General features: G+C 41.3%; 1 protein-coding gene across 1 annotated transcript in view; it reads left to right on the forward strand.

The window, feature by feature from the left end:
* Positions 1-4,604: 4,604 nt before the first annotated feature.
* The window catches only part of LOC137502797 (putative inorganic phosphate cotransporter), a 95,324-nt gene continuing 76,311 nt past the window's right edge, over positions 4,605-23,617 (forward strand). Inside the window, exons 1-2 of the mRNA XM_068229773.1 lie at positions 4,605-4,676; positions 18,689-18,829. Of these exons, the coding sequence (XP_068085874.1) occupies positions 18,703-18,829 (127 nt within the window). The 5' untranslated portion in view covers positions 4,605-4,676; positions 18,689-18,702. The remainder of the gene's footprint in view (positions 4,677-18,688; positions 18,830-23,617) is intronic.

A 23,617-nucleotide genomic window follows, 5' to 3' on the forward strand; every position in this document is an offset into this window, starting at 1 on the left:
AGTGTGTGTGTTGGCGAAGGGAGGCGGGGGAGCCTAGTCCATCAGCTTAAGGTAATGGCAGTCCTGGTTTAACTAAGTGATAGCTGTCGGCAGCTAGCTCAATGGGAAGGTTCCCAATCTTTAATAATGTAACTTCAATTGTCTAAAATATAAAATTTCAAGCTTCTAATGCAAATTTCAAAACCAGCCAAAGGAACTTATACATAATCAGGGAATAGAGAGTGTGCTACCCTCTCGGGTTGAGGTGATTATGACTTTGTAACCGTTTGTCTTTGTAACCTAGTAACTTAAATATTTTCTCCACCTAGTCACCTCAGTAGCATAGGATTAGTCTCTGTAACTTCCGACCATAAGCCCAAGTAGGGTTAAGCTTTTCATTGCAAAATCCAAGGAGCGCAAGTGTCCGCCTCCACACAATTTTGATTTTGGGGCCAGTAACTTTAATGTATTGTTTTTAACAAAGGCCCGGTAGAATGGGTTTTCAATAACCCTGTGAAATTTGATTTCATTCCTCTTATGTTAAGCATACAAGACAGTAAATGCTGCTCGAAATTGTAAAATGAAGCTTGCGCCTTTGATAGGCCTAGACGTTAATTGTACATTTTACAGAGCATAGATGCTCTTTCTATTATGTTGAATGGTGCCTCTGGAAGGCTGGTTTGGACAGTAATTTTGTGGAGCAAAAGGTGCTCTGTCTCCTTGTAATGTAAAACAAATTGGGAGATCCATCTCCTTGATTATGGAGTGTATGGAGCAGTAATGTTTGTAAATTGGGAGCTTGAAGCCCAGACTGTTAACTGGCACTTTGTTGATTACTAACGAGCTAGTTCTGTAACTGAAATTTTGTTTTCAATAAGCAAAGTGTTTGTAAAATTTAACAGCTGAAAAGAAACCAAAAATAGCAGAGAATAGAAATACAGCTCTAATTTTAAAGTTTTAAATTAATCTTCTGATTGTCGTATATGGACCCATTCTTGCCCGCACCTTCTTTCACCTCAGTAATCCATGAAATCTCGGTAACAACAACAAAAGCAATAATAATAATAATAATCATCATCATCATCATCATCATCAATCCGTGTCCGGTCAGCATTTCCAAAATATAGCAACTCCAATGGCCTTGTTGTTCGCCTCGATCAGGTCCTGTGTAGTGCAGGGATGTTCTAGTAGGGGACAGATGAGCAGGTGGTTACACCACACTCGCAGGATGCGTCTCCATCAGCTGGAAGTATGGCCCATTTTTGCATGTTGGTCTTGCAAAGAGGTACGCCCACCCTAAAATGATTAAGTGATCTCCAAATAGGGTAGGGCAGGTCATTTCCTGGAGCTAGCTCTTCCTTTGCAGGAGTATCAGGCGGCAACATGCTCTTTTACCTGGTGATGCGGTTAGGCTCAGGTGTTCCTACCAGTGGTTGAGTCCCACTAATTGCTTTTACGGTTTTCGGAGACGGCGAGGGGCTGAAATTTTGTCCCGCAGGAGTTATTTTATGTGCCAGTAAATCAACCGGGCTGAGCCAGTATCGAACCTGCCAAGTTGGGGTGAGAAGCCAACACCTCAACCGTCTGAGCCACACAGCCGGACTACTACTACAGGAATCTCTGGACTTTGGGACGAACAGACCATATCCCTGGCGGAACAACGAGAACTGAGAACGTGTACATACAATGTGGAACATAAATACGACAAAGATCTACTCAATCACCACGACAGATTTTCATAAGTTTTTCAATAACAAGTCTAAGGGGTTCATTATGTTTCAAGAATGAACAAGGCAAACTCATCATGCACCAGGCTCAGTACTTCCAAAAGCTTTTAAATTGCGATCACACGCTCCTGACAGTGAACAAATCAGAGAGTTGAAAAACAACAAGGCTCCTGGGAACTCTTTTAGTGTTCAGAGTGAAAACAGCTGGAAAGACTCTTCACCCACATATGGAAAACAGAAGAGATCCCAAAGGATTGGAAAAATGTACTCATTGATTCCCTGAACAAGAAAGGAGATCAAAAGGATGTCGATGATTACATAGGAATATGTCTTTTCCGAACTGCATACAAGTTATTGTGTAAAGCACTTCGGCGTCGAGTGGAGGTCCACCTAGACAAACAGCTGGGAGAATACGAAGCAGGTTTTAGGAAAGGGTGGTCTTGTGCGGAATAACTTTGTGTCCTTGAATCGCTTATCAGAATTAGGGTAATGAGACAGAGATGATTGATCATGACTTTCAAGGATACCAAGAAAGGGTATGATTCAGTGAATCGCGAGACACTTACAAGCATTCTCAGGGAATTCGGAGTCGTCGATATGTTGCTAGCGCTAATAAAACAGACTCTCACTGACACAGAATCTGAGTTAAGTTGCTTGGCGAGCTGACGGAACCGTTTGAGATAAGAACAGGCCTGTGGCAGGAGGATAGACTTTCTCCACTCCTGTTCAATTGTGTTTTAAAAATTTGTCCGAAAGTGATCTTCAATATAGTGTGAGAGTAGGATGCACATCACCTTTACGCTGATGACGATGTGCTCCTGGAAGACAGCAGTAGAACAGGAGGACTAAATGAATGTGCTTTCGAAAGTCCGAGAAGATGGGTTCGGAGAAGACAGAATCCACTCATAGCACTAAGTTATGGGATTGTCCGGGGGACCATGAAGTGTAAATACCTTGGCCAGACAATTACTCCGAATGACAATGAAAATGAAGCACTGGGGGAGAAAGCGAGGAACATGGAATTGGCATTTAAAATGAGCCATGATAGTTACAAACCCAAATCCGTTTACCGCAAGGCTAAAGTAGACGTACTGTGACATGTGTCCTTGTCTTCCTTGGGCTAAGTAAAGTGTCGGATCTCTTCCATTTTCCCGCTGTGATAAGTGTTAATAGACGATGGTTGCCAATAATCAGCATAGCTATGAAGCGAAGTTCAACACAGTGCTGCACCCTGAAATATGGACTAATATGAAAAAACTGATTGTTAGTGACTGCTAATTAGTAAACATATCACAAAACTTAAACTCTAGTTTATAAAAAAAAAAAAAAATATATTGTAGCTACAAAGAAATCCTAGTCGTCGCTGAAAAATTGCGTAATATAATGATGTATGTATGTTGAACATTTGCCAGCGGTAACTGAAGAAGGAAATGGGATGATTCCGAGTTTGTTTGTCCCGTTTCTCTACGGGGTCGGGTATGAGGCGAGGTGAGTCTGTCGCGGCGGATTTTTATGACCGGATCCCCTTCCTGACGTCAACCTCATTACAGCAGTTAATGAGATGAAATGAAAGAAATGAAATGGCGTATGGCTTTTAGTGCCGGGAGTGTCCGAGGACATGTTCGGCTCGCCAGGTGCAGGTCTTTTGATTTGAGTCCCGTAGGCGACCTGCGCGTCATGAGGAGGATGAAATGATGATGAAGACGGCACATACACCCAGTGCCCGTGCCAGCGAAATTAACCAACGATGGTTAAAATTCCCGACCCTGCCGGGAATCGAACCCGGGACCCCTCTGACCAAAGGCCAGCACGCTATGGAGCCGGACATATGAAATGAATAACGTATATGATATTAGGAAGGGAGAGGGTGAAACCCGTTGCCGGCACATACCACCAAGGTTTAACGTCCTCATCCGACGGACGAATCACCATCAAGAACGTCATACGCCCTCAGTTCATATGCCGAGTGCGGAGTGGTTCGAAATTGAAAATCAGGCTTTTGGAACGAAATCTAGAGATTATAAATTGTATTCCAGCACCTCCCCTGCCCTGCCACGGGACTCGAACCGTTTAGAGTTGAACGCTTCAGCAGGCGGCCATTGCACATGTGCCGAATGGCTCGGGTACACTTTACACAGTTAAGGTAAAACAAATGAAATGTTCACCTCGTGAGCAAGGACAGCAGCTACAATAATCGCACCGCTTTGCATATACCGATACGCAAAACATTCAAACCTCTTAACATTTTCACTGATCCAAATAAATATTAATTTTGACAAATGATGTTTAAACATTTTTCAGTCTATTATTTTTGGAATGAAAACCATCGTGTTTAAAAGAAATAATAAAGAACGCATTTGAGGGTTAAATCCCCGGCAGTTACGGAGGCGGAGTGGTAACAAACAAACGATTAGATATCACGATGCGTCACTCCGGTAAGTGACATATCGTCGTGTACGTCCTCCACGGCCACGGTCTTTGTCAGAGTGCTTCCGACCGCCGATCAGGTAAGACCAACAACTGCAGTTATGGCATTGCACAAACATACTATTCAGAAAACAAGTGATGACTTTCTACGATCACGTCGGGATTTTAATATTCTTGTTTACATTCAACTTTAAAATTGAATAATATGGATGTAATTTTTTTTAAAAATAATATTTTGTCTAAACAGAGCTTGTATCTCCAGAATTGTGGATTTTTTTAAAAAAGAGATTAGGCCCATTTTCAAAATATTCCAGTTGCAACTTTAAAAAAAATTGGTGACATGGTTTCGTGTTAAAGGACCTAGTGAGTTGGTTGCGACATCAGCTTGCATTCGAGAAATAGTGTGTTCGAATCCTAACATTCTGTCCTACGAAATCCTCACCTGAGCCAGTGCGACGTCGAATACGTGGTGTCGTGCCGAAAGCGACGAGTGTTGACAATCAGGTTTTCATTTTAATGAGCTATATCATCATCCTAGATAAGGTAAGCTAAATCAGAACCAGAAAATGTTAGAAAAAGGGGCAAACATTTATAGCACTGGTTACCAGCTGGGGAATGAAACTGTTCTTTGTTCAGTTCAAATAGCGAACTACTATAATCGCAAGGCGGACACATTGAACTAGTCGTCGGAAATGTAGCCTATAAAGCCTTTACGGAGAACAATTCTGTGAAACGTTTATACATAATACTTAATAAGTACATTTCTATGATAGAAGTTTAAATAAAACATGCATACATTACATCTAAAACCAACAGAAAAACTCGTCGTTGAAAACTAAATCAGTGTGATGTATGATATTCTTTCCCCAGGGTCATACATGGCTCTAAAGGTTTTCATTTCTCGTTTCACTTTTTTTAAAACTGTAGTTTTTATTATGAATTTTGAATTCATGACAATTTCCCTTTGAAATGATGTTAAAATCTCAACTGCAAGTATATTTTAATTAACCTTCTCTAAAACAATACGATCATATCGTCGTTCCGCCTAGAAACCCCGCTGTGTGACAATATTTCAGCTTAGAACTCTGACCACAAAGGCCCTGTTATCTAAGATTCAGTATTATCAACGAACTTTCTTTCTAAATGATACATTTATTTATTTATTTATTTATTTATTTATTTATTTATTTATTTATTTATTTATTTATTTATAAAATGGCGAAGTTAGGGCTCTTGGTCCTCTGTTACAGTTAACCAAATACAATTTTTAGATTATACAGCTTAATTTAAAATATTATGGTAATCAATTACAGTTAATGATATAAGACGAATGAATCAGATAAGCAGTAACAATAATACAGTTAATTAAAATTACTATGGGTGGAAAGAAATAATAGGATAAATAGGGAATAGGCAATAACATAAAAGTATCAAATTAATAACTAAAGAATGTTAATTACTAGCTTAGAGTAAAAGTAATTCTCATATGAGGTAAAATGAAATGAACTGAGTATTACAATGTCACTATCTGAGTTCACTAAAAACCATGTTACTATGTTATCTATCTGTAGCAACAGTGCAGAGTCTTCAATGAGAAGAGTGAAAACGTAAGTGGGACACATACTTAAAATTCAATACGTAATTGTTGGTTTCATTGACACTTACATTCATTGAAGTCAACTGTATGTACTCTCGTGGAATTTATGGTTGGCTGTTTTAAATCGTGCTAGACGAGCAAGAGTTTTTAATATCTACCGGGATCGTATTCCATAACCTCGAAGTAGTTATTATTATTAAGTGTATGGAATGTACATAATGGACAAGTACATACAATATTATACAAAAGAAAAACCTGCAAAGAATACATGGTACTAAGTAAGGAACAATTTCACATGGATATCTAAAATATTTATCCACTGCACTAGTGACAATGAGATATCAGCAAAGTCTCGAAGTAGTGACTAGGAATGAATGGTTGCAGGTATTTGATGCGGTGCTATTCCAAGTAGTGATCCGGAACCAGTATTTAATTTCGTGGAATGAAGAAAGAAGCCTAAAATTGGATGATAGACATGTGGGAAAACTGGTAGACGTGGCTCGTTTAAACGTAACCTTCCGTAGTATGGTGTTACATACGGGTCCGTATTTCTCCCCTCAACATTGTATTCCGAGACGGAACGGTGATGCACTGAAGGTGTGACTTAAACAATCTTCCCTCGTAAATTAATTTTTTAACACATAAGGAGCATTTCTCGGCTATTTTTAAATGTAAGAACTTGGACTTCCTTTATATTGCTGTTGTGCATATGCCGAAATGGTATTTTGGTGTTTTTATCAGCCAATATCATACCGAAAAACAGACTTTTAGAATATATCACATACATCTTTTTGAATAAATAATTGCATGCAAACCAATATACTGTATTATGCGTGTATCTGTCAACGTTTTAACTCAACAACATACAACTTTTTGGTTGAAGAATGCGCCTAGGAATTTAAATTTCTGTTTTACAGCTTTGATTAAACATGCTCGAGTTAGGTATTTAAAAAGTTTGTTGCAATCAAAATTTAGCAATTTAGATTTGACTCGCGAATTTTAGCGTGCCATAGACTTTTACAAGGACGGAGAGTTTGCACAAACGCTTCGTGTTATGATGTTTCTTTTCATTTTTCACATTTACTCGTGGAATCGCTGTTCACTAGCTAACTACAGCACTCTCCGTCCTCTTATGAAGAAGAAAGGGGTTCGTCTTTCTCGAGATATATACAACTTGATTACTAGGATTAATTTCAAGAATCATATATCTGTGTTTAAGAGGAACGAGAGGTGGTTGCCTGTCGTAAGAGGCGACTAAAAGGGACCCCAGGGGCTCTTAACTAGGGAGCGCGGGTTGGTGACCACGGGGCTCTTAGCTGAGTCCTGGCATTGTTTCCACTTACTTGTGCCAGGCTCCTCACTATCCGACCTTCCTTGATCAACTCTTGCTCTTTTCCGACACCGACGGTATTAGAGCGCTCGAATTCTAGGGAGTCTCATGCCCTTCGTGGCCGTTGTCTTCATTTCTCGAAGTGACGGATCCCTCTCTGATTAGTGTTGTTGCACTTCGCCTTAAAACAGTAATGGGGCCGATGGCCTAAATGTTAGGCCCCTTTAACCTTTAAGCACACGCGCGGGGTCTTAAACACTCCAGCATTTAAAACATATTTCAAACATTGTGATAGTGATTTGAATTGCTAATTTCTATCACTACTTTATTACACAATTGATCAATGGACATCAGTACGAAGCATAATTTGATATACGCCCTTTTCCAGACGGATTTTCCTAAATTTATAGCCTACTAATTACAGAAAAATAACTGCTAAATTATTTGAGAACATCGTCTATTTTGTTTATGTTAATCAAAAGGAGTAATAAGTCATGAAAACTGTAAAGTTTCAAAACACACTTACTCGAGAAAATGTTTAGAAATAACAGCACAAAATGTGGCTTGTAAAATTCCTTCAACACAGAGAAAATAGTGAGTGATACAAGGAATGGAATGCAAAATATAAGGTTAATTGTCTGAAACACGTAGTATCAATCAGCTGTTGCACACACATAATTCACTAGGAAGTTGCGAGGGAAGTGGGAGGGGCGCACCCTTCGCAATAAGTGAAGCTCTGTTCCACAGCCAAGCATCATGAGGAGTACTCGCCTCACAGTAGCGAGATGCATGGAAACTATGTTTCTTGCCCTAGTTCTTACATTTCCTGGCGTGGGATTCTTTTTCCAAACGGTGCCATCCTTTCCTTTGTAAATGTCTAATCTATGTGCTAACGGCAAATCGTCATGTGAGTCACTTTGACCCCCCTGTTCAGTTTCCGAGTTTGCTCACTCTCATTTAAATTACCCTCTCCACCGTCGCTGAAGTCACTATCAAGAGAATCTTCATCACTGTCAACGGAATCAAATAAACATCTTATTCTGCCCTCTTCGGTGGTGAAATTATCCATTTTCTTGCGAGATGAGTTTCTCCCTATGAGAAACACAAAATGAAAATGGAAACTCATATAATATGCGTAAGCTGTGTTGAAACGAATAAGGGCAATATCTCGACAATACACTGAAACAAAGAAGGTGTCACGCAAGCACACGCGCGGGGTGTATTTCACCCCAGTCCAACTTTGAACGTGTACCCTCCTTGAGTACTGCGCGGGAACTGCCTGCACTTGGCAGAGCGTTTGGAAGGGGAGGTGCTAGAAAGAAACCTAAAAGAAGAAACAACTGAAAAACAAAATGCGCACAGCGTCAAAGTATCTGCCTCTGCTGGGCTGGATTTCACCCCGCCGCGTGTGTTTGAGGATTAAACAACAAGCAAAACAGTAATCACCACCACGTTCAGTATAGATTATTACGCCTTCAGTCTGCAAGCCTATGTCCTCTGTTTACAAGCTCTGTGACCTCGTTTAATTCCACACCTTGTAGCATTAAAACTGAGTCCAACCATCACCGCATTCTCCTTGCTGTACTTCTCTTACCCTCTATGCCTGAGTACATTATCCTCCATTCCTCTCACATGACCCCAATTCGAGTGGCCTCCTATCATTGTTCCCACCTTTCTACCAGCAATCACTGTTATTACTTCCATGTCTGATACTTCTAACTTAGGAATAAGATGTTGTAAGTCCACTCAGTCAAGTCTCTCAGAAAATTAATCGCCATCGATGATGTACATTTAGGACTGTCGCCCAGGCAGCTTTACTTGGTTTGTTCTTTTCAAAGAACTTCCAAATTTTTCGAACATTTTCCTTGATAAATTATTCCAACCTCTTACTCCTTTTCCTATAAATGAATATTTGCCCCAATCCGTTCTCTTGAATTCAAACGTTATCTTATATTATGATCTTTCCTACTTTTAAAAGCTCCACTGAAGCTTACTCTTCTACTTACGTCATTCGACGCCACCTCTCCACTGATAGCTCGAAACATAGCACTTAGTAGAGCATCTCGTCTCCTTACTTCCGAGTCTTCCCAGCCCAAAGTTTGCAACATTTTCGTAACACTACACCTTTGTCGGAAACAAATACAGTAGAGACAGGGCGCTACACTCAGCGAGATATCGAGGGACAGCTATTAGAGCTCTCTCTAGCGGAGGGACTTGAGAACTACTTATTCTGTCATAAGAGCGCGTGTATTTGTGTGTGAAATTTTTGGTGTTATTTATGCGTTTTCAGTGAGTTGATATAATTAAATAGTAGCGTGTGTCATTTCTTGATATCTCCTCTCAACATGAGGGAAAAAGTATGTGCTGTGTTTGGCTGCAGTAATTACGAAATAGAGAAAAATGCGCGGTCTTTCTTCCGTTTCCCTCGTGACAAGAACATGTAATATTGTGTTTGCATATATATTCTTCCGGTGACAAAGAGATTTTTATAGTACTTCATAATCTTCTGACCTGCTCGACCCATATTTTAACTGGCTTAAAATATAATAAGCATATTTTATTCTATAGTGCAGCAGTTAACCTTCAATACCGATGTGTTGTTGTAGGTGTGATCTGTGGGTTTTGAAATGTCACAGAAGTGATTTGGATAAGGTGTACAAGAAAGAAGGGACGTTACGCTTATATAAGAATTATAAGATCTGTTCAGATCATTTCCAGGCCAGCGACTTTAAAAATCCTGAACAAAATATGGGTGACTTAAGAAATGTACACATTTTGTTGAGGCAATATGATGATGAAAATTTGCTTTACCCTAATGTAATAGCAAGTATTGCTTATAGGAAAGTTTTAAATGTTTTTAAGGTTAATATTTTCTTTCTCTTAGCAGGCTTCATGTTAAGAGGAAAATCGTCCAGCTTTTAAATGTTAATTCATTGCATCATGTGTGTAAGGAATTTGCCGATATTTTCATTGACAAGTGTCTTAATGTGATGATAAAATGTTTTTTAAATGAGAAAAAAGACAAATCTAACCGTAAAAGTTCAGGCAGGTAGGACAAAGCAAAAAAGTAATGCATAAATGAAAGGTCAAGCAATTTCACAGCAGTCCATTTCACATCCTGTTTATACGTCTAATTTCAGTCTTTGAATAATAACCTTTTAAATGATTCTTCATTCATTTATCCAGAATTGCTTTAGCAACTTAGAAGTTAATATCTCAATAACACTTTCTTTCTAGACGTAATTTATTTATCCATTTTCGCATATGCATTTCCATTGATATTTGAATTTAGCGCTACTTTTCAGGTGAAGTCACTAGGAGCACCACCGTCGAATTGTGTCCCATTTTAAGAAGGCTAAATCTGTAAGTGTCTCGTATAGACCTCGTGCGCATGGATGTTGCTGCGCTCTGGCGGCAAGTTGCTCGAATAGTTCATGTGACTTGCTCTCGTCAGTGAAGTGAAGCAACGCGATTATCAAGCTGCGTTTGTTGAACGAAATCAAGTTTGAGATGGAAGAAAGTTCTACGAAGAGTAGAACAAACTGTTCGGTTGTTGGATGTAACTACTCCTACAGAAATTGTCCGCCTGGGACGAAATTCTTCGTATTCCCTAATAATAAGCATCACATTCATAGAAGGAACGCTTGGATTGTGGCTTTAAAACGGGACACGAGTGATGGTAAACCATGGCATCCTACAAATAATTCACGTGTTTGTAGTCGGCATTTTATAAACGGAACACCGACAAGAGATCCTGACAGTCCCGGTTACATACCGAGGCTCTACATGAAGCCATATTTATCGGAACAGCATCAACAAGGTGAGGGCGCTAGAGTAACTGCGATATACAAGAGGCTAAAAATGAGACATGAAAATGAGAGGGGTGAAGGAAGTATGATTGAACATGGATCATTCAGTGACGCGAGCACACAGACAGATGTTGTGACCGTATATAGTGACAAGACTGATGTGAATATATTGTTTTCTTCTTTGAGAAATAATTGCGAAGCAGAAGTTCAGACAAAGCTGCCTATTCCTCGTGTGAACAAACAAACAATGACTGACACTTGTTTAGAACAAGACTGGATTCTGGAGGTCAAATGGACTGTATCGCGATTGACATGTCGAAAGCATTTGATAGGGTGGATCATGGGAGACTACTGGCAAAAATGAGTGCAATTGGACTAGACAAAAGAGTGACTGAATGGGTTGCTATATTTCTAGAAAATAGATCTCAGAGAGTTAGAGTAGGTGAAGCTTTGTCTGACCCTGTAATAGTTGAGAGGGGAGTTCTTCAGGGCAGTGTTATCGGACCTTTATGTTTTCTTATATATATAAATGATTTGAGTAAAGGAGTGGAATCGGAGATAAGGCTTTTTGCGGATGATGTTATTCTCTATAGAGTGATAAATAAGTTACAAGATTGTGAGCAACTGCAACGTGACCTCGAAAATATTGTGAGATGGACAGCAGGCAATGGTATGTTGATAAACGGGGCTAAAAGTCAGGTTGTGAGTTTCACAAATAGGAAAAGTCCTCTCAGTTTTAATTACTGCATTGATGGGGTGAAAGTTCCTTTTGGGGATCATTGTAAGTATCTAGGTGTTAATATAAGGGAAGATCTTCACTGGGGTAATCACATAAATGGGATTGTAAATAAAGGGTACCGATCTCTGCACATGGTTATGAGGGTGTTTAGGGGTTGTAGTAAGGATGTAAAGGAGAGTGCATATAAGTCTCTGGTAAGACCCCAACTAGAGTATGGTTCCAGTGTATGGGACCCTCACCAGGATTACCTGATTCAAGAACTGGAAAAAATCCAAAGAAAAGCAGCTCGATTTGTTCTGGGTGATTTCCGACAAAAGAGTAGCGTTACTAAAATGTTGCAATGTTTGGGTTGGGAAGAATTGAGAGAAAGAAGAAGAGCTGCTCGACTAAGTGGTATGTTCCGAGCTGTCAGCGGAGAGATGGCGTGGATTGACATTAGTAGACGAATAGGTTTGAATGGCGTCTATAAAAGTAGGAAAGATCACAATATGAAGATAAAGTTGGAATTCAAGAGGACAAACTGGGGCAAATATTCATTTATAGGAAGGGGAGTTAGGGATTGGAATAACTTACCAAGGGAGATGTTCAATAAATTTCCAATTTCTTTGAAATCATTTCGGAAAAGGCTAGGAAAGCAACAGATAGGGAATCTGCCACCTGGGCGACTGCCCTAAATGCAGATCAGTATTGATTGATTGATTGATTGATTGATTGATTGATTGATTGATTGATTGAATGATTGATTGTGGTGTTAATGTAGACCTTGCGGATAAGACGCATTATTTTTGTGGATACCAGTCAGTGAAAGAAAACGAACCTCATGTTGCTGAAATAGCGGGTGTAAAGCTGGCAGTGTTTCGTATCTTGTTATCGCTGTTACTGTCTGTCCATCACAATTGTACACTTGACAAGGAAAATATGTTACTTCTCTTGTTAATGAAGTGCAAACTGGGTATTAGTTTTGCTGCTCTCGGCGTTATGTTTAACTGTCACAGAACTACGGCTTCTGCTGCCTTTAAATTTACACTTTATCATATTTATGAGAAGATAAAGGAACGGATTTTCTGGCCACAACGATCCACTATTAAATGTACTATGCCAAATTCCTTTAAAAGTCATTTTGAAAATTGCACTTGCATTATGGATTGTAGTGAAGTGTCCTGTGAAAGACCTCAAAGTGTTCGTCAAAGAATTTTAATGTTCTCTCATTATAAAAATTAATTCACTGTAAAATTTCTGGTTGCCATTACTCCGTCAAGTTATATTTCTTTTCTGTCTAAATGTTATGGTGGAAGAACGACTAACAGCTACATTACCGTACATTCCGGTATACGTAATCATATTCAACCAGGAGACCTTGTTATGTGTGATAAAGGGTTCCCACAGATAAAAACGTGCATTGATAATAAGAACGCAGTAATGGTAATGCCACAGTTTTCAGCTGAGGAAGTAGAAAAAACATACGATATAGCATCTGTCAGAATTCATGTTGAAAGAGCCATACACAGAATGGAGGTTTATAAAATATTGAGTAACCGAGTTAGCATGGATTTGGTACCTCATTTAGACAATATTGTTCATCTCATAGGTGTCTTAGTGAACTTCAGTCCTCCGATCATTAAAGCAGACGACTAGTACCTTTTAGGTAAGACATAAACTTAGACATGAATATACACTGACTGACAGAGCAAATGCAACACCAAGAAGGAGTGGTCAGAACTTTATGCCAATTGCAGGGTAGACTGACGTCACTGAGGTATGCTCATGATGTGAAATGCGCCGCTGTGCTGCGCACGTAGCGAACGATAAATGGGACACGGCGTTGGCGAATGGCCCACTTCGTACCGTGATTTCTCAGCCGACAGTCATTGTAGAACGAGGGGTATGGTGATCGGGCTGAGAAGGGCAGGTTGGTCGCTTCGTCAAATCGCAGCCGATACCCATAGGGATGTGTCCACGGTGCAGCGCCTGTGGCGAAGATGGTTGGTGCAGGGACATGTGGCACGTACGAGGGGTCCAGGCGCAGCCCGAGTGACGTCAGCACGCGAGGATCAGCGCATCCGCCGCCAAGCGGTGGCAGCCCCGCACGCCACGTCAACCGCCATTCTTCAGCATGTGCAAGACACCCTGGCTGTTCCAATATTGACCAGAACAATTTCCCGTCGATTGGTTGAAGAAGGCCTGCACTCCCGGCGTCCGCTCAGAAGACTACCATTGACTCCACAGCATAGACGTGCACGCCTGGCATGGTGACGGGCTAGAGCGACTTGGATGAGGGAATGGCGGAACGTCGTGTTCTCCGATGAGTCACGCTTCTGTTCTGTCAGTGGTAGTCACCGCAGACGAGTGTGGCGTCGGCGTGGAGAAAGGTCAAATCCGGCAGTAACTATGGAGCGCCCTACCGCTAGACAACGCGGCATCATGGTTTGGGGCGCTATTGCGTATGATTCCACGTCACCTCTAGTGCGTATTCAAGGCACGTTAAATGCCCACCGCTACGTGCAGCATATGCTGCGGCCGGTGGCACTCCCGTACCTTCAGGGGCTGCCCAATGCTCTGTTTCAGCAGGATAATGCCCGCCCACACACTGCTCGCATCTCCCAACAGGCTCTACGAGGTGTACAGATGCTTCCGTGGCCAGCGTACTCTCCGGATCTCTCACCAATCGAACACGTGTGGGATCTCATTGGACGCCGTTTGCAAACTCTGCCCCAGCCTCGTACGGACGACCAACTGTGGCAAATGGTTGACAGAGAATGGAGAACCATCCCTCAGGACACCATTCGCACTCTTATTGACTCTGTACCTCGACGTGTTTCTGCGTGCATCGCCGCTCGCGGTGATCCTACATCCTACTGAGTCGATGCCGTGCGCATTGTGTAACCTGCATATCGGTTTGAAATAAACATCAATTATTCGTCCATGCCGTCTCTGTTTTTTCCCCAACTTTCATCCCTTTCGAACCACTCCTTCTTGGTGTTGCATTTGCTCTGTCAGTCAGTGTATTTTCCCACCTGCAGCCGTTGAATACGTTCGTGTCTGCTTCCATTGTGGAGCAAAAGTTACACCAACCTCTCGGTAATAATTTACTGTGATTCAAGGATTGACATTACCAATGAGGACAAAGGTTCCGAGCACTACAACAAGTTACAGCAGTAATGAACAAAGCAAATGTAACACAAACGTCAAAAAGAAATACTGAGAACGTTAACACGAGGATGTGTTTGGGGACATGGAATAACCACTATTTGTTGCACTTCTTTCGTGAGGTTACTACATGTTGCCACCTTCCCCCCCCCCCCACTTTTATCTACGTTTTTAAAAGATTAGACAGAATCTGTTTCTTCTTTAACACTTCTTGGGCGAAAAACTTTCTTAAAATCGAATGCTTCATTATTATGTACCGGGCGAGTTGGCCGTGCGCTTAGGGCCGCGCAGCTGTGAACTTGCATCCGGGAGACAGTGGGTTCGAATCCCACTCTCGGCAGCCCTGAAAATGCTTTTCCGTGGTTTCCCATTTTCACACCAGGAAAATGTTGGGGCTGTACCTTAATTAACGCCACGGCCACTTCCTTCCCATTCCTAGGGCTTTTATGTCCTTCGTCGCCATAAGACCTATCTGTGTCGGCGCGACGTAAAATAAATAGCATTGTTATGTGCCCTGGACGCAATGGACGCAGAAGTCATGAAGCAGACCCAACAACAAACTTGCATGGCTACAAGTATTTGCCTGATGTGATTCATAGTTTGGAACAAGTTGATGAGTCTTAGGGAGGACTTTGATGGATTTGCTAAAGATAAATTCGAATTAAATTTGAAGAAACTCCCTTTACGAGTGCTGACAAGATATGCTCCATTGGTTTCTGTAGATGTCGAGTATACATAAGATCCTACCGAGCGCAAAAGCGCCAGCGACTTAGGCTGATGACACACGGAGCGGTTTTCGCCGAGTCGGCGCATGTTTCTATTGTATCAGATGGGATGAAACAGACAGAGCGGTGCTCGCCGACAGGCGGCAGATTTGCCGACTCGGCCTGTCGTTTAGCTGGCGGTGCAGCGAGCGTTTTGAAGACTTTGTGCGCGCTCTAGCGCCATAGATTTAATACATTCAGCTGAATCACGGCCGACTTGATGCTTCGTTCTAGTCGGGCGTGGCTGAATTTACGCGGCGATTGCATCATTGGTAGGTATTCTTGTATTAGATATCATGAAGTATCTTTGAAATTCAATAATATACACGTAAATGGACATATAGAGTAAGTAGACTTTTGGAATAAGAATAAGAACAATCCTTTATTTTTCGGTAATTTTAGCTAGCTTCCTCACCTAACGTCACGCTCACTAATGTGTTTTGTCCACTGCCTGCTCGATACACACCCGATGACTGCTTATAAGCAGTCATTTTAGATGCAGTTCGAGCAGGCAGTGGTTTCGTCACAGTCGGCAAAAACCGCTCTGTTTATCAATCACAGGCGGCGGCCGACGCGGCTGCCGACTCGGCAAAAACCGCTCCGTGTGTCATCAGCCTTACTGTAAAAAAAAACATTGAAATGTTGTGTGCAATCTAATAATACAAGTTTATTAACTATTCGAATCCAGTAAATGGGATAAGGGAAGTAAATTTAACTGGTTTAAACGTTAATAACGTGACTGATTTCATCAGCACCTTTTTGTATGCATTTTGCTATGTATTTTCAGAACTTTCTCCCCCTTTTCTGACAATACTTTCCACCTTAAAATCCTGCCCCTACTAATCAGGATACACTGAGTTCTACTGGATGTGTTACATCAGTTGGATCGATTATATGCCCGCTTTTTGTTTCTTAGTTCACATTTAACACTATATTCACCTTATTTGTTAATATATACTCCTGTATTGCTTCTGTTTGCATGCAGTATTTCCTTTGGTGGTTATCAAATCTATAATTATACATTATTCAAGAAAACATCTCTAGAATACAACATGTCTGACTCTGGGTTTCCGAAAATATTAGCCCCCATCTTAGATAGTAGTGTTGTCAGGCTTTATAAGCACTAAAACACGTACGGGTGAGGGTGCGAACTGTGTCGCGCATGAGGATTTGCTGCCGTTTTACGGCCGGATGCCGTTCGCGACGCCAACCCTATGTGGACGGATGCAATCACTATTGCGTGTTCTTGTGGTGGTTGTCTGCATCTGAGCAGGAGAGTGTTGGGACAAACACAAACACCCAGTCGCCGAGCCGGAAGAATTAATCAGACGCGACTAAAATCCCCTACCCGGGCGGGAATCGAACCCAAGGGCCTCGGGGCTGGTCATTCAGCCAAGGAGTTGGTCAGTACATTCATTTACTGTGGAAGGATTTTACGACTGACAAATCTTCAGTATTTTCAGGTAACATCGTGTTCTGCTGTCATGAATAATGTTTCAGTATTGTGAGAAAGATCACTCAGCAGCACTTTTACTATCTCTTTTCATCCAGGGTTTCGTTGCAGGACCCTATCAAACTTTTCCCTTCCCAGATGTTTGCTCAAGACTTCTTTCACAATCCTAAGGAAGGAGCACTTCTCTCCACATCTATTTACTGAAGTTGTCTTCAGGAATGTAAACTTTGATCGTACCGATGGGCATGACATGACTTTCTTGACTTCTCTTATACAGATAGCACCCTCATCGTGCATGGCCTAAAACAACAACAACTTCAGACAATAGATAAATTAATAAAAGCGACAATGAAATGTGATTGTACCGGTAGTCCACAACCACAAACAGGTAACAGGGAATTCCTTACTTCAAGCTTGGCAGAAGTTGGGACCTCCAGTGATCCACTGCTTCAGCCAGTAGAACTTGGAAGACTTTAATTTAGGCATTAATTAGGCCACTTTAAACAGCAATCCTCATCACTTCTTCAACACGATCTCAGGACAAAGCGTCTCACAATTTGCAGTGGGGTAAGGGTATATGGATGTGTTCGACGTTGATTGGTCCTCGCATATCATCTTAGGAGGTGGCTTCGTGGTCAAATTGTTCCTTGTTTGTCCTGAAGTAAATTCTCCAAGCGCTATTTTTGCATTCCCCTCATTGTTAGTGGGGAAAACAGAAACAAGAAAATAATTACTTCGAACACATCAGCTAGAATATAATGGAATGGAAGAAAATTGAATACTTCAAAAGACTGTGAAAAGGCATTAAATAACCAATTATATTCCAATTAAGCAGGAACCCCTGAAATGGGAATTCATAGGCGCAATACAACCAAGAAATTCATGCTAAATAAAAGCCTAAATTTCGTTATATAGGAATAAAAGAGATAAAATAGGCTAAATCTCATCCCTAGTTATCAGTCTGTATAGCCTCCGTAGCCCTCTATACTGTGTTTCACGAGGAGTCGTTTGTGATTTTCTACTTAGCAATGTCGTCTTCCTTTCTTGAGCCCTTGTAATTACTCGTGTTTCAACAGCATACACTCTTGTACAATCTAATCTTCATTTGGCAGCACCCCAGTCAGCTCATGGTCTGACACCGTGGTTAGCCGGTTTGGTGGAAAACATTAACCATCAGAATGTTGCCTCGCAAGGTAGGAGAGGTGGTGTCACTAGTTTGGGAGCCAAAAGTCTGGATTCGATTCCAAACCTCTCCGCACTGGTCCTATGGAGTGAGGGCATATGACGCTGCTGATGGCGATTTGTCCGTCGGATGGAGACGATAAGTCCTTGAACACACACCGTGGTATTATTCGACAGGAGTAGGCTATGTGCCGACACCGGGTTTCATCCTCTCCCTACCTCATTATAATCATCCTACCACATCTAGATGCGCAGGTCAGCCAAGGGCGTCAAATAGAGAGCTGCACCAGGTGAGCTGAACATGTCCTCGGACATTCCCGGCACTTTGTGTTCAGTCTTCCAACATTCGACTCCAAGTAGGCAACACCTCATCCTAGCTCATGTCCTCATCCCGAGGTGGTGCAGTTTATCTCAGGCACTACAACACGTAGCAGCCCTTCTGCCATTCTTAAAATATTTTCCATTGATATCTGTTCTGTAAAAATACGAAAGGTCATAACTCGAATAAAGACGCCGTAATGTTATTGTTTAAAGGTAAACCACTCAACATGGTGAACTCGAATGCTATTCGGAAGATTTCTGCATCAGCCGAGGACTACATGAAGTCCCTTCAAGCGTTCGCTCGGGAGCACAAGCAAGAATTACCACCATCTGGAGAGGTGAAAGACACCACAGGTAAGTGTAGGCACGTCTTGCTATATCAATAATTTTGGTCTTATAGAACCATAACACCATGGATATCTGTGGACGGACCTCTACACTGTTTGTTTCACCCGTGCACAAGCAGGATCGCTCGCTTGCTAGTTCAGTTTTGACATGTATAATATACATGGTCGGAATGAAAACCCCCTACTTTAACACGCATACGTTTTATCTTTTATATATTAGCCACGGTCCTCGCATTTTAAGCCTGGTAGGCACTTTTTACATTAGGAAAAGTTTTAAGTCTAGTAAAAGTCATGGAAACCATCTTCGTCACGTTAAGCTTAACGTCGCACCAGTCCTCAAAGATCTTTAAATATGCAGATGTCGAACGACTAATGTGACGTCACTTCTGTCACATATTTTGTCGCGTTATACGTCATGGCTTGCCGTGTCAAGAAAATAAGGTGAAATTCTTTACGTTTCGCAGAAAATATTATTCTCGTGGACACTCGAGATTTTCTTCTGATGACCGGGCGAGTTGGCCGTGCGCGTAGAGGCGCGCGGCTGTGAGCTTGCATCCGGGAGATAGTAGGTTCGAATCCCACTATCGGCAGCCCTGAAAATGGTTTTCCGTGGTTTCCCATTTTCACACCAGGCAAATGCTGGGGCTGTACCTTAATTAAGGCCACGGCCGCTTCCTTCCAATTCCTAGGCCTTTCATATCTCATCATCGCCATAAGACCTATCTGTGTCGGCGCGACGTAAAGCCCCTAGCAAAAAAAAAAAAAATCTGATGACGCAGAGCACAGTTCTTGACACGGCATAAGCCTATACAGTATCATGTCACGGGCCGTGAAAGCATCAATGGCAACATTAAAAAAAGCTGTCCTGAAAATCACACAAATTAAAAATAAAGTGGGAAATCCACGTTTAACTTACCATCTCTCTCAGCTTTCGAACGATGTGGCCCTCTGGAAAACGAGCAGTACACACAACAGCACTTGTTTTTCTTCGGCGTTGAATTTAGCCTGGCATTTTCCTTAGCAAAATGTTTCTTCGAGTTTCATCCACTGGAAAAGGGAATACCGGCACATATTTTCCTTTATAATCATTTCTTTTGCAGTCGGGAACACAAAAATACTATTAGGCATCTTCAGTATTCACTTAAGCAACCACAAAAGATAATTACAGATGAAGTTCAAAACAATCATCCCATTTGTTTTAAGAATCGCAAGAAGGCAGTCAATGAGGTAAAATTATATATTTACACAAATATACGTGAAAATATCACCGCTAACACTCCGCTCTATATTTCCCGCCCAACATCATCAGCTGATTTTGTTTTCCAAGTTGCTGTTGTACCTGGCGGCATGATGAAAGATCACGATGGGAATGGCTATATCACCAAGACCATGGGGTGATAATGGCAAGATTAATACGATGCGATCCAACTGGCGGTGGACAAAAGAGAGCGTCTTTTAAATGTTGTTCAACATTTTACAGCACAGTAAGCTGGCGATTTCAGGTAAAATTAAACTGATAATTATCTATTACTTTCGGAAAAAGATTACTCCAGATAACGTCGAGCAGCTGCCCGGCCTATAATTGCTCTAACAAGTTCCCTACGAGGTTGTAAATATCATCCCACAAGTGAGTATCTCTAATTAAAAATATATAATAATAATAATAATAATAATAATAATAATAATAATAATAATAATAATAATAATAAATTAATTATTTGCGTATGAACCCTGTTGGATCACGCATTACATTTATGATTCGCCTTTCTAACAGACCATATTGCTTTCATTCTTTCGCTGTGTGCCTGTTTTCTTTCTTCTGACCACTTAGTCCCCGATCTTTTAGGGACTTCATTCTCTGGCTTTACTACCCATCTATGTATCTTGTAACGGTAAATGTTTCTGTCCACTATTTCTGATGGTTCTATCTGGGCCTTTTCCAGATCATTTTTGACATCTTGTATCCATGGTACGTTCTTCAGTTTTTCGGTGTATGTCAAAATCTTGTGGGTTAGCCTTGAAGACGATAGTCTGTGAACGTGTCCATAGAATTTCAGTCTTCGTTTCCTGACGTCTGCGGCAAGGTTAGACAGTATTTCCGTAGCTTTGCGTGATTTGAGCCTATACCCTTCTTCCTTTTTATCTGGACCCAGAATTTTCCTCAAGATCTTCCTTTCCTCCTTCAAGATGTTTTCCAGATCACCTTTATTATTAAGAACCAAGATTTCACTTGCATACAGCACTTCAGGTTTAATCACCGTATTATAATGTTTGATTTTTGTATGTATGGACATGCACTTCTTGTTGTAGATGTCACGGGTTCTCCAATATGCTCTTTTGAGTTTTTGTAATCGAACTTTCTGTGCTTCCTTTTCCAACCCTGTTGGTTCTAGGATCTCACCGAGATATTTAAAGTATGGAACTAGTTTGATGTGTCCATATTTTGTTTGTAATTCCTGAATGTCGAATTTAGTGCAAATAAACTTGGTCTTCTCGAATGAGATTTTAAGTCCAGTTTTCTCAGCGCATTCCTTGAGGATTTCAATCTGTTTGATCGCTGAAATTTCACTGTCTGTTAGTATCGCTAGGTCGTCTGCGAAAGCTAAACAACTGACCTTAATGTCATCGTTCTTTCGGCCAAGTTGAATGGGTTTCCAGTGCTTCTGAACTTTTAATTCCTTCTCCCATTCCCGAATGACTTTGTCTAGAACAAGATTGAAAAGCAGTGGTGACAGTCCGTCACCCTGTCGCACGCCGGTCTTAATGGCAAAGGGCTCTGATACTTCACCCATGAATTTAACTTTTGACTTTGTGTTCGTGAGTGTTTCCTTGACGAGTCTTAATGTCTTTGGGTCAAGCCCTTGTTCTTCTAGAATGTTAAAGAGAGACTGTCGATCGACCGAATCGTACGCTTTCTTGAAGTCGACGAAACTACAAATAATCGGGGAGTTTCGGGTTGCTCTATATTTCAATATCGTCTTCAAGTTAAAAATTTGTTCAACACAGGACCGCCCAGATCGGAAACCGGCTTGATATTCTCCAATTTTGTTTTCAAGGTGTTCTTGTACTCTTTGAAGAAGACACGCGGAGAGAATCTTGTAGGTGACTTGAACGAAAGAAATCCCTCTGTAGTTATTTACATCGGTTTTGTCACCTTTCTTGTGTACCGGGTGGATAAGTGCACATTTCCATTCTTCAGGTAGCTTTTCTTTTTCCCAGATGTCCATGATTATTAGTGTGAGCTCCTCAAGCGTATTTGGGCCTATGTTCTTTAATAGTTCTGCAACTATGCCATCTTCTCCAGGCGCCCTGTTATTTTTGAGTCTGAAGACGTGTCTCTGGATTTCTTCTTTGGTAGGTGGTGGAGATTCAGGGTTTACGTGTACAGGAGTTTCTTTGGGCCATCGTAATGTTGGCTCCTGGCAATTCAGTAATTCAGAGAAATATCGAGCCAACTCCTTACAATTATCCTGGTTAGACAGCGCGAGTTTTCCGTCTTGTTTTCGGAAGCATAAATTCTGTGGGGTGTATCCACGGATTCTCCCTGCGAAAGTCCTGTAGAAGTCTCGCATATTGTGATCTTGGAAATCTTTTTCTATAGATTCCAGTTGGTCCTTCATGTATCTCCTCTTCGTTTGCCTGATTACTTTTGACGTTTCCTTCCTTGTCTGAAGATAGTGTTGTTGAGCCTCGAGTGACTTCTTACAGTTATATTTCTGAAAGGCTCTCTTCCGCTTTTCCAGTGCTTCTTCACATGCAGAGTCCCACCAAGGGTGTTTCGTATTCTTCTTCATTGGAATCGTCTCTTTAGCTCTTGTAATGATCTTGTCATGGAACTGTTGCCAGGTGTCCGCCTTTTCCTTTTCCCATTCTTCTTTTATGTTAGTTTCCTTTATCTTTTTCGTGTCGAACTTCTGAAGATGACATTTCTTATAGTGGATTCTTTTCGGGGTAAATTTCACTTTGATACGCACTAAATAATGGTCAGAATCAATATTCGCTCCTCTTCGAACTTGAACATCATGAATTTCTTTCTGTAAAGGATGTGTGATGGCTACATGGTCAATCTGATATTCTCCAAGAGATTGTAAAGGTGATCTCCAGGTCTTCTGTTTTCGAGGGTGCTTCCTCAGAGAGGTGGACATTACCTTCTAGTTGTTCTGTTGACAGAGCTCAATAAGTCTCATGCCATTCTTGCTGGTGAATTTATGAGCTGGATATTTGCCTACGGTCTTTTGGTATTCTTTTTCTCTACCAATCTGTGCATTGAAATCACCTAGCAATATCTTTGTATCTTCTCTGGGGACTGCTGCCAAGATTTTTTCGAGATTAGACCAGAATTGTTCTACTTTCTGCAAGTCCTTCTTATTTTCGATGTTCGTGGGGGCATGTACATTAATTATTGTGTATCTTTTGTTCACACATTGTACGCGCATCGTCATTACTCTATTACTTATGGGAGTGACTTCTTTGATCGAATCAACAATGCTTTTATGGACTACAAAAGCCATGCCCAAAAGAGGGGTGGCACCTCTTCCTATTCGTTTGTCTGTTTTACTTTTGAAAATACGATAATTACCATACTCTAGTGTGTTTTCATCCGTAAGGCGTGTTTCCTGAAGAGCTAGTATTTGTATCCTTTGTCGATCTAGTTCTGATGTTAAGGTGTGTAGTTTGCCTGGTTGTAGTAACGTGTTAATGTTGAAGGTCCCGATGTATGTAGGTTTCTTTGATGGTAGTTTGCCAGAGAACTCCGACTTTCTCTGTGATCGTGGTAGTCCAGGTCCCCCAGAAT

The sequence above is a fragment of the Anabrus simplex genome, chromosome 12 (genome assembly GCF_040414725.1).
Source record: "Anabrus simplex isolate iqAnaSimp1 chromosome 12, ASM4041472v1, whole genome shotgun sequence".
Lineage (NCBI taxonomy): Eukaryota > Metazoa > Arthropoda > Insecta > Orthoptera > Tettigoniidae > Anabrus > Anabrus simplex.